Genomic DNA, 11638 nt, shown 5'->3' on the forward strand with positions numbered 1-11638 from the left:
ACAATGCATTCCTTCATCTTAGATCCATCATTCTTTGGCACAAAAATATTACGCATTATAAGTATGAACTATAACTAACCCTCCTTCATTCGGTTTCTGTTCTCGGTCTCCTGCTGCAACAGTTGGTGCCAAAGCCTTACCATTAGCCCTCTTCCTGCCCAAGGAAGGGCAGCTGAGATATTGGGAGCCATGGAATCAATGGATTGAAAGATTATGTCATTAGATGGGACAACCCAGCCTGCCTTTGCTCTACAATATCCAAGAGGTGGTGGGCAGCCAGTAAGTTGAGGTCACCATGATTATGATGCTATTTGACTTTGTCTTGGACTTTCTGTGTTATAACTGACTGTGGGCCCCTTCAAAGTTAATATTCTCTAGAGATGCTGCTAACTGGAGTTTTTGTTTTCCTCTTCTCCATAGTCAACTGGCCATAACTGAAAAACTAATTATTGGACAGTTATTTTTTTGAGGTTCCACTTGTATTAATCTATTTCAGACTACTTTGTTTTCCTGCTTGCTTAAACAAATCTGTACCTTTATGTGTATGTATTATGTAATTAGTAATCTGTAATGTCTGCAATTGCATTTACCTGTGAAATTGTTACAGCACTTTCAGCCTGCACCCTGAAAAGCGCTATACAAAAATAAACTGAATTGAAACAATAATTTAGCTGCCTCGCAACGTATCTAAGACTTCATCACATAACTCATTCCCTTATCTTAGATCCATCACTCATGTGTTATCTGGTAAAATCCAGTTGGGTTTTAAGATGTTGAATTTCTTGAGTTTATATTCTTCAATACGATAACCACCTGCAGCCATGTACAAAACGTACTTGACAAGTGATCCTTATGACTTTTTGAATCACCTACACATATCAATTTAACATGACTAATAACTCAAAGCTAAAACTCTTGTTCCACCACATTTTAAACTGACATTCTTGCTGCAAAACAAGTTTAATGGAAACACCATATTGTAATGTAGATGTTGTATTATCAGAAGAACTGAGCAGAAAAACATATCCACAATTTAAATAAATAAAAAAAGTTGTTAAAAGTCACAGCTTAGATTGAGGAGTGCAAAAATATCCAGATGTTTCAGTGCTCCAGTGAGTTCTCCTAACTTATTGATCAGGCAATATAAACTGCACCCTACAACAGACAGCATGTGAGTGATAACAGGGCAGCAAATATTTAAAAACATTTGGAAATAAGTTGCCACAGTTTCCAGAAAATTTCCACATTGGCAGCCAAAAAGATCTGTTTTGCTCTTGTCTGACTATTATTGCCACATCTCGGCTTTATCCCTGGTTTCTGTCCAGACAACACTACAAAGACTGAGATGTTTGGCCTTGTTTCTTGAGACCCTGCCATACAAGCCAGTAACATGCAGCACTCTTTACATCACTGGCTAATTCAGCTAACATCACTTTCTACTACCAACACTCTATTGAAGCAATATTCAGCTTCTCTCACACATCTATTTGTTTGATCACTGAGTTCTGTTCTTTCTAAGCAAAGTCTCTGTGGTATGATGCAGTGTTCACTACTCAAATTACTCATTAAATAATGCTCGCAGGATCAACCAAACCTTTTTGATATTTATTTCACTCCTGTATGCCTTTTCATTAACTTCCTCCTGGAATTCTTGAGCAAGCTCTTTGGTCTTCATTGTTGCATATGCCTTTCAGCTTCACTCCCTAAATAATGCACCTGACAAAAGCAAATGTATTAAACATTAAAATATGGCAGAATCCAGCTGACTCATTGAGTGGTTTGTTTAGAGGGTTTTTTTGTTCGAACCTGAATTAAATGAGGCCTGTCACATCACATTATTTGAATAGATAAGTTTGCATTTATATTAAAATTTAAGCACCTATGAACAGTAATTCTTTGAGTTGTTCTTGTTTATAGATACGTGGGATTGCTTGTAATAGTCTGTAACTGTGTCATAAATTAGAACTTTAAAAGCAATGGAAAACTACTGCTTATTTAGATTCATATCTAAAACTGCCTTTAATGTACAGTACATAAAACACGGCATGGATAAAAAAACAAATATGTGCAATTTGTGAAAGTTTACGGTCAACATTAAAGATTGACAATTTTAAACTGGTCTTTACAGTGTCAGAGTAATAAATACTTGAACTCAATATCCACATGTATAGAACAAAATGTAAAACTGATTTTTTTGAAACAATGTTTCTGCCTTGACACCCACACACCAACCAACCTTAAGAGGGCAGTAAGTGTAAGGCAATGCACATGAAGCAAAAGAACTTAAAACTTTCCTATAAAATTAATGAACAGCTCAGTGGCACAGCAGGCAGTGCTGCTACTCCACAAAACCCATGTTTGATTCTGAGCAGAGACATATTTATCAGTGGTCTCAAGAAACTTGAAGTGGCAAAAGAACCTGGTAACTGCTGTTTTTCGGGTTTCAAGACCCAACTTATACACGAGTATATACGGTATTATGTTATATGCATGCATCATGTTTGGATGTTCTAGTACTATACTGTACACTGTATGGAAAAAAGAAAACAGCAAAAAATAAAAACAACTAAGATATGCCTTGTAAAAGTGAAAAAGCAATGCTTATTTCACCTTTGGGAGACCTTGCTAATCCCAAATATGTTACCTATCATTCTGATACCAGCACCATATGCTTTTGGATATAAATCACACACTGTGTGAATGGCAGTAAGTAACTGCGGGTTAACCTTAGCCACAATCAATCATAAATGAAGTATAAACCTTACCTAACTATTGCCTCTGACATGAATTTTAAATCACATATTAAACAGATTACTAGGACAGCATTTTTCCACTTAAGAAATACTGCAAAAGTTAGACCCCTTTACAACATTGCAAGATGCTGAGAAATTAATCCACGCTTTTGTTTTCAGTCAACTAGATTACTGTAACACACTCCTCTCAGGACTACCCAAAAAAGACATAAATCAATTGCAACTAGTACAGAATGCAGCTGCTAGAATCCTAAGTAGGAAAAGAAAATCCGAGCCCATCTCTCCAGTTCTGATGTCATTACACTGGTTACCTGTGTCATTTAGAATTGACATTAAAATCCTGCTTATGGTTTACAAAGCCTTAAATAATCTCGCTCCATCTTATATTTTGGAATGTCTTTCACCTTACACTCCAAATCGTAACCTTAGATCTTCAAATGAGTGTCTGCTTAGAATTCCAAGAGCTAAACTTAAAAGAAGTGGTGAGGCGGCCTTCTGCTGTTATGCAACTAAAATGTGGAGTAGCCTGCCAACAGAAATTCACCAGACTAAACTACTGAAACCACATTATTTTAATATGGCTTTTTCATAGCTTCATTTTAGTTTAATCCTGATGCTCTGTATATTCAAATAATTATCATTATTATTCATGGTATTCATATTCAAAATCTGTACTAACCCCTACTTTCTCTTCTGTTCTTTTTCCGGTTTTCTGTGGTGTCGCTCTGCGCCACCACCACCTGATTAAAGCAACGTGATGTCCCTACATTGATGGGTTAAAGGCCAGAAGTCCACATGACCGTCTTCATCAAGTTCTTCCATGACAACTCTGAATACAATGAGGACTGATCATTTATGTTAGGTAGAATGCCTAGAAGGAGCTGGGCGGTCTTGTGGCCTGGAACCCCTGCAGATTTTATTTTTTTCTCCAGCTGTCTGGAGTTTTTTTTGTTTTTTCTGTCCTCCCTGGCCATCGGACCTTACTCTTATTTTATGTTAATTAGTGTTCCCTTATTTTAATTATTTATTTTGTCTTTTTTTTCTTTCTTCATCATGTAAAGCACTTTGAGCTGCATTATTTGTATGAAAATGTGCTATAAAATTAAATGTTGTTGTTGTACTGCTTTAATTAAAGATATTCTGGCCAATCTTTATAAACAATGATGAAAATTAAAGTGATGTGAATTTTATACTAAAACTTGAGGGAATCTGGAACAAACTAATAAGTCATGAAGTTGAAGTAGAATATTGTGACAAAGTAGCTATTAGCGAAACCAATATAAGCTTGATGGACTCAATGGTCTCCTTTCGTTGAAAAGATTTCTTGTGCTTTTAAGTCCAAGGCAGTCTTAACTCCTCTCCACATTGTTATGTTCACTATATATGTATGGATTGTTGTCATTATTACAAAAAGTCAACCATTATAATGCTCATTTTGTATTACTTAAGGTTGTCTTATTTCAACACTATAAAGCCTAGAATTGGACACAACTCATTTCAAATTCTCCGTTAATTCACTGACCTCAAATTCCGGCTGTTCACTTGACTTGTGTGTGACATCAATTTAAATTGGGCCCTGTAAGCTATAATGCCTTAGTGAGGCCTCTACCTTTGCCCTTTGACAGCAGACTGCAAGTTATGCACTTCATCTTACTTTCTTTCTCAATACCTTCTTTTAAAGGGTCCAAAAGATCAATGTTTCTTGAGAAAGACTGAAACTGAACCTCCTAAGAAAAAGAGGGGAGATAATAATACTGCAGTTTAATTTCATGAACAATATAATGAATATAAACTGTTAAAACCTTTAGACCCAAACAGTGAGAAGTAGTACGAAGATTAATGGGATAGGGATACAATCAAGATATTGAACACAAAGTTATTAAGATAGTTTGCTATTGAAACACAATGGGAATTTTGTATGTTGTGTTTTTAAATGTGGGTAATTCTGTAGTCTGTCTGTCCCTTTTCATCTCCATTTCCGGCGCCGCATCCGAGTGGCAGCCTTTCCAGCAGCTCCATATATGACTTTATCTTTTTACCTTTTTATCTCTATTTTTCTCTATTTTGTGAATTTCCCCTTGGGATTAATAAAGTATCTATCTATCTGTCTATCTATCTATCTATCTATCAGCAGATAATTGTCAGTTCTTTGCACTTCTGTTTGTACCAAAACTATAATATCAAAGATGACTGTCCTTCTTTTGCACTGGATTTATATTCCTTAAATATGGCCACAAATCTGCAGCTGCAGACCAGACTTCTCCTTCCAGTGTCTTTTTAGATCAGTAAATTACCATAAATTATTCTTCAGAACAAAAGTCCACCACAACATTTAGTCTACAGCTTTCTTCCAGTTGTGTTGCCTGCAAATGCGATTAATGCACGTACACTGAAGCAGATGCACAAACTTCACTGTTAGCTGTATAGATATTAATTCAAGGAACTGAACAGACAGGAAGGCATCATGATTACTATGAGGAAATTAACAATCAGCAGCATAGTTATACACCTCAGGAAGAATATCAGCATCTGGCACACATTGCGAGATTAAAAAAAATGTATAATGAAAAAAAAAAACATATACTGGAAAGTATGCCTTGAATGTAAAATTTTCAGGTTAGATGAAACCTAAAGTAATCTGCAGAGTTTATGAAAAAGAAGCCACTTCTAAGAGGTAAACAGGAGTGCTTCTATAATGGTGCAAATATAAGCAGAGCACCAGATCCCAGGAAAAGTGCTGTCAGGGTAAAACTGCAAGAGAGAAAGAAGACAGAAAGAAGAGAGAAAGTGAAACCACTATAGAGCCCGAGGGAGGCCGGATAGCTCCGATACCTTTATCACAGTGGGATGATAGATTTAATAGGTCAGGAAACACACTGTCTATATGTGGACCACAGAATAAATTGACGTTCACTGCCTGAAGACTCCTCTGCAGACTGCGAGCCATTGTTTCCCTGCATATTTATTGGCCACTGGTAGTTGGTGCGGACTTGTTTTAAAGAATTCCTCTGTTAAATTAGGTTATTTAAAGCCCACCTGTAATCTCAGCCTAGGGTCCCCCAACATCTAATGATGCATCTTTCAAACAGCAAACCAGCATGACTTTCACCTGATGGTGCGTAGTAGAAAATATCAGGAAAAAACAGAATTAAAATTAGATGATAAAACCAAATGAATATGTTTACTAAAATTAAATGTCTGTTTCTAAGTGTGCAATGACAGAGCCATCTTAAAACACTCAGCACATATTAATTTATCATTATGTGTGGCTAATTGCAAATCCTCTTTATACCATACTGTATTTACTTGGAACAGGTTTTCTTCTGATTTTTCCATCTATGAAGCTGCCGTCTAAACACCTCCACTACACATTTCAGAATTCTCCAGAGGTCGTAGCATAAATAACTATATCCTTTAAAGAAGACAGACGTCATTACAAAACTAACCTAATACCTGAGGTTGTTCACATTACTGTCTACTGAAGATGTCTTATGCTGATTAACATCATTACTTTAACATCCAATAAAAATGCATTTCATTACAAAATTACTTTTTACATGTAATAAATACAGCCAGAAAACAGTATTTATTTCAGAATTGGTCCTTCTGAAATTGATAATGTCGATAAATGCTGTAGTAAAACTCTATTGTAAATTTAGAGTGGTTATTTAGACCGTTGCTCAGTTCTCAGTATAAAGTTGTCATACTGTAACTCTGCCATATGGAAATCACAGAAACAACTACCTGCACAACCTGCATTCAGACTGGTCACAGACCAAAGGCAGTTTTTAAACTAGAAACTCATGGTCTACCTACACCAGACTTAGACTGGTCATAAACAGGCTATGATTCTTCCATTCCAAAAGCTAAATCCTCCTCTTTTCAGAATGTTTATAAACCAGTAGAAATCCCTCCACTCTGACTGGTCATAAACATAATGTGGGAACTGCATTCTAAATTCAAACTAGAATTCTTTGAATTTATATAGCGCTTTTCTCACTACTCAAAGCACTCAGCAATTGCAGGTTAAAGGCCTTGCTCAAGGGCCCAGCAGAGCAGAGTCCCTTTTGGCATTTACGGGATTTGAACCGGCAACCTTCCGATTGCCAGTGCAGATCCCTAGCCTCAGAGCCACCACTCCACCTTCTAGTCAAAAACCAAGTGTAGATTTCAATTCTCAATTGAGGCTGAAGGTATAACCTCTTTTGCTTCTCTACTCTAAATTGAGTAGTCATTAATTGGCTTGTAAATCACATATAGACAGGGTCGATGACTCAGAGTGAAGCACAACAAGTTCATGACCATTTTTTCTGAATTTACAATGTCCTTAATCAGATTCTAATATTAGATCCTTTAATAACAGAGCTTGTATTCCTAATTCAGCAGGGTATATTAACACATCTTTTTCTACAACTATTTCTGCATGGTGCAAGCTTTATATTAAACGATAAAGAGATGGAATTAACTAGCTTTTACATGAACTCTGCCATTTGCTAAATATTGTGATTGTTAAAGTGACAGAATCTGAACTCCCGGCATGCTTAGAGGAGTTTTTATATAGCCTTCGGGCATGTTCTTGGTCCTTAGAGTATAGGCATTTGATCTTGTTGGCTTAATTTGATATGATGTGACAGCCTGAGCCCCATGAAGCTATTCTGCTAGAATGCTGCAACTCCCTGGGGATGTAGAGCAGGTCCAGGCATGAGATCATCAAGAGCACATTGCTTCTCAAGACCTGTACTTCACTGGTTAGTGAAGCTGTCTGTTTCCTCCTGAGGTCAAGATCTGGAGGTTAAAGAATGTACCAGGTTACACAGCTGCATCAGTGTGTCATCACACACAGAAAGTATAAGAGACAAAAAATGTCTGGCAACAGTATCAGTGTACATTTTCAGTTTTATTTAACAAATTAATCTGAATTTTTATTATACAACATTAGTTAATCCAGGGTCCATTTCTGCATCGTATGAAAATGATGCCATTATAATTATCATCTCCTTATTGTTGTACTGAAAATTAGCAGCATGACCAAATGGATGGACAGATAAAATTTTATGCTGGTAAAATGCAATGATCAATATTCTTGAAGTAATATACTCCTGCAAGTACAGTACATAGACATCAGAAAAGCATTCAGTTTTGATGAAGTTGCAGTGCTGTTTTTCTTCATGTTTATACTAGACTGTTTCCTCAATGACCACTTCTATGGAATCATGGATAATGGGAAGCTGTTCCGCCAGTTCAATATGGCCAGAAATAAAAGCCACAGAAGCAGCACTGCTCTTTAAGAGTTCAGCTGTGTTTTCTGAGGTACCTCCAGAGTCTGCAAGATCTGGGAGATGAAGCAGCTGGGTAGCAGCTGTGCTGCTTTGTGGCAAAGTTGGCACAATACTGTTGCCAGCTTGTACCAACAGAATGGTGTTGACTGTGCTAGAAGCCTCCTCAATTGTCTTATAAGAAACAGTATGTTCCATGATATTGACAGTAGTGTTACTACTTACTGCGTCTTTGTTGGATGAGTCAGCGATTTTATGAGTTTTGCGGTGTTTTCCAAGGTTGGAGAGAGAGCGGAAAGCTTTGTTGCATACGGCACAGGAGTATGGCTTCTCACCAGTGTGGGTGCGCAAGTGCTCATTAAGTCGTGCTGAAAGCACAAAGGTCTTTTCGCACACCTGACATGCAAAAGGTCGCAGACCACTGTGCAGACGTTCATGGTCCCTCAGGTGGGGAATCTGTCTGAAGCGCTTGCCACAAGAGACACACTACATAAAAATAAATAAGATTATTACTATGAGTTGGTCAAAGCTAGACTGGACAAAAATATCACAAATTCAGAAATAATATGATTTTGCCATTAATAAACATAAATTGCTTCAAGCGAGTGTCCACAAGATTCATGGCTCAACAATTAGTCAATAAACAGATTCAGTTAGGGACAGATGTGTTTTCTGTCAATTTAAACCAACCTGTGCCTTAACAGTATGTGTATTTACTACGTAATTAGTAATTTGTAAAATTTGTATTTGTATCTACCTGTAAACTTGTCACAAAGTACTGTGCCTGCACTCTGTGAAGAGCACTAAGCAAAAATGAACTGAACTGAATTGAATTTATGGTGTGAATAAGAAGCCATTAGCTATTCTCAATTAGTGAGTACATTAATACTGACAGAAAATAAAGTGACAAGTCATAAAGTACAAGAAAATAAAACAATGACACTTTACCTGATAGGGCTTTTCACCAGTATGAATCCTCTGGTGCACCGCTAAGGAGCTTGCTGTAGTGAAATCCTTGCCACAGTCCTCACAATGGAAGCAACGCAGTCCTCCCGTGTGTCTTACAATGTGGCTGTCTAGGCTCTGCTGGCTGGCAAAACGACGGCCACACTTGGGACAACGATGAGAAGGCAAACCTGAATGGGTGAGCTGATGCAACTCCAGTTTCTCCTGTGTCAGACAGTGTTTACCACAGTATACACACTCCTGACCTGGGCGGCATTTCTTGTGTGATTTTAGACCAGCATCATCCAAAAACTGAGCGCCACAAACCAAACAGGTAACAGGCTCTTTACCTAACAAAAAGAAATACTGTAGAATCACAAACCATATTCTTCACAAAAAAAAAAATCACCTCCTGAAAATATTTAGCTTCTGAAACAAGCTAAACTTGCATAGTCAGCAAACACAACTGTCAACGTCAATCTATACACTGAGAGTGCCAGCTCAATTCTTTTAGACAGGAAACCCATCAACTGTTCTACTGCAACCTTGCAGTGAACTGCGGGGTGTCTCACCACTTTCCATAAATGGTGGCTCAGCATTAGAGCAGAAACAGAACAGCAAAAACATGTGCCATAAACTTGACAACAGAACTGCCTAATAACTACGGTGCAAAGAGTACGTTTTTTGATTTGATCCTATACCTTTAAATAAAGTGACCGTGCAATAAGACATGAGGCATCCAATGCCAAACTTTTCCAAGAACCAACTGTCTTACACATTCAGCAAGTGTATAGCATTGTCAATCTGTCTTCAAAAAGAAACTGACAGAAATTTGTAAAAAAAAAAAATAAAATAAAATACAGTACAGAACTAAACTGCCATCAATTGTAACTTTACTGCAGAGTACTTATAAAGAATTTAACTACTAAATACCATAATGCACAATTGTTTCCCTCAATGATTCAGCCTAGTAAGGTTACTACCTTGATGCTGCAATTGATGTAGTTCCAGCAATCTCTTTCTGAGGAATGAATCCCCACACTCTTCACATTGAAAGGGATATTGCCCTGTGTGGATATGTCTGAAAAACAAATTGTCACACAAACCTACTAAGTAAGCTGGTTTTATACAAAGGACAGCAGATCAAACAAGTGATCCTGACCACCTTACACTTATTAGGCCCCGTTAACAGTTTGAAAAAGGGATCAAATTAAGTTTTGTAAATACCAAACTGGGCTCTTCTTTCTGCCATATATGACTCAATGAAGGCTTAATTAATAAAGTATCTATCTATCTATCTATCTATCTATCTAATTTAAAAACTTTACAGTGCACTTGTACTATGGATGGCTTAATTCCTGGAGTCTTAATGATAAAATACAGCTGTTAATGGCAGGGGCTGCCAAGGGTTTTTTGGCATCTCTGTGGAATCCTGAAAACCAGTAGTTTGGAATAAATTTATTCTGGCAGAGGTAACAGTCAGTTGTGTATCAGTAAGGGCATTCCTTCAAGCTGGGTCCTTTTTCCCCCACAACTGGCATGTCAGTAGACAACATTGCATTGCACTATGCATTGTCTGGTTCATGAAAGTGAATACAGATTGAAGAGGCACACAGGGTAATGCTTCCCTACCGACTCAAAAAATGAACACAAGCAAAACATAAACACAAAATGACTAAGTAAGAAATTAATCCAAATTAATTAATCTCCAAGGTCTCAAACTACAGTTTTACTTTCATCTGTACATACATTTTTATTACTAAATTAAATACCATATGTTTATTAAAAGATGTGCAAAAACAGATAGAATAGAACACAAGCGTCTGGCATTGAAAGCAAACAGGTAACAGCCATCAAGGTAGAACACAAAGTTTACTGAAAGCAAGCATATTCACAGAAGTGATGTGTCTGTGTTAATGAAGCAATAAACATCCCAGTACTGGAAAGATTTAATACCTATAAATTAAGGCTAATAAGCTTGACTCTGTTGACTTTGAAAAAGCAGTAATTGCTATGACATGTCTTGTAGGATGCTCAGTTATTAAAAGGGCTCATCACGAGCAAACATGTCTAAGGTGAAGCCAAAATCACCAGAAAAGCAGGAACAATTGTAGGGAAAGGGCAACCACAGTTGGAAGTGTATAATCACTGTGTGTAATGTTCACCCTTTAGTTCAGAGTGCAAAGTTAAGCATGTCAACACACTGAAATCAATTAAATGTAAGCACAACTCTCAAGGGCAGCCCATTTAGAGTAATATGCCATAGTCAGGGTGTAAAGTGGACTATTAATCAGTTGAGGAATGTGATATTGATAAATGCATCATCTTGTATCATGTCCTCCACAATCAGATAAGTATATGTGTGGGTGCAGAAGTTAAGGGTTCTAGGATGGTGTGAACTGCATTCTAACTCAACATCCTTGTCCCACACTGCAGCATTCTGCATATTCTATGAAATGTGGGATTCAGGATGTCAATGTTCCTTCCATTACAGAAAGTGCTAATCAATCAGACGTTTAATGTACATGGCAGAAAAATGATGCATATACAATCACTTTTTCAGTCCTCTTCTCTGAACATTATCACACATTTATGAGAGATGGCAGCACAACACTAGAGACCACATTTTGCTCAACCTTTAAAGGATGTGAGTTGATTGATTTT

At 37.2% G+C, this 11638-nt stretch overlaps 1 protein-coding gene across 4 annotated transcripts in view; it reads right to left on the bottom strand.

The window, feature by feature from the left end:
• Positions 1 to 7637: 7637 nt before the first annotated feature.
• znf574 (zinc finger protein 574) overlaps positions 7638 to 11638 on the bottom strand; it is a 46715-nt gene continuing 42714 nt past the window's right edge. For all 4 annotated transcript variants that reach the window (XM_039773147.1, XM_039773144.1, XM_039773145.1 and 1 more), the window contains 3 exons: positions 9958 to 10055; positions 8978 to 9324; positions 7638 to 8515 (listed from right to left, as the gene is read on the bottom strand). In XM_039773147.1, the coding sequence (XP_039629081.1) occupies positions 7931 to 8515; positions 8978 to 9324; positions 9958 to 10055 (1030 nt within the window). In that variant the 3' untranslated portion in view covers positions 7638 to 7930. The remainder of the gene's footprint in view (positions 8516 to 8977; positions 9325 to 9957; positions 10056 to 11638) is intronic.

This window comes from Polypterus senegalus, chromosome 12 (assembly GCF_016835505.1).
Source record: "Polypterus senegalus isolate Bchr_013 chromosome 12, ASM1683550v1, whole genome shotgun sequence".
Taxonomy (NCBI): Eukaryota; Metazoa; Chordata; class Cladistia; order Polypteriformes; family Polypteridae; genus Polypterus; species Polypterus senegalus.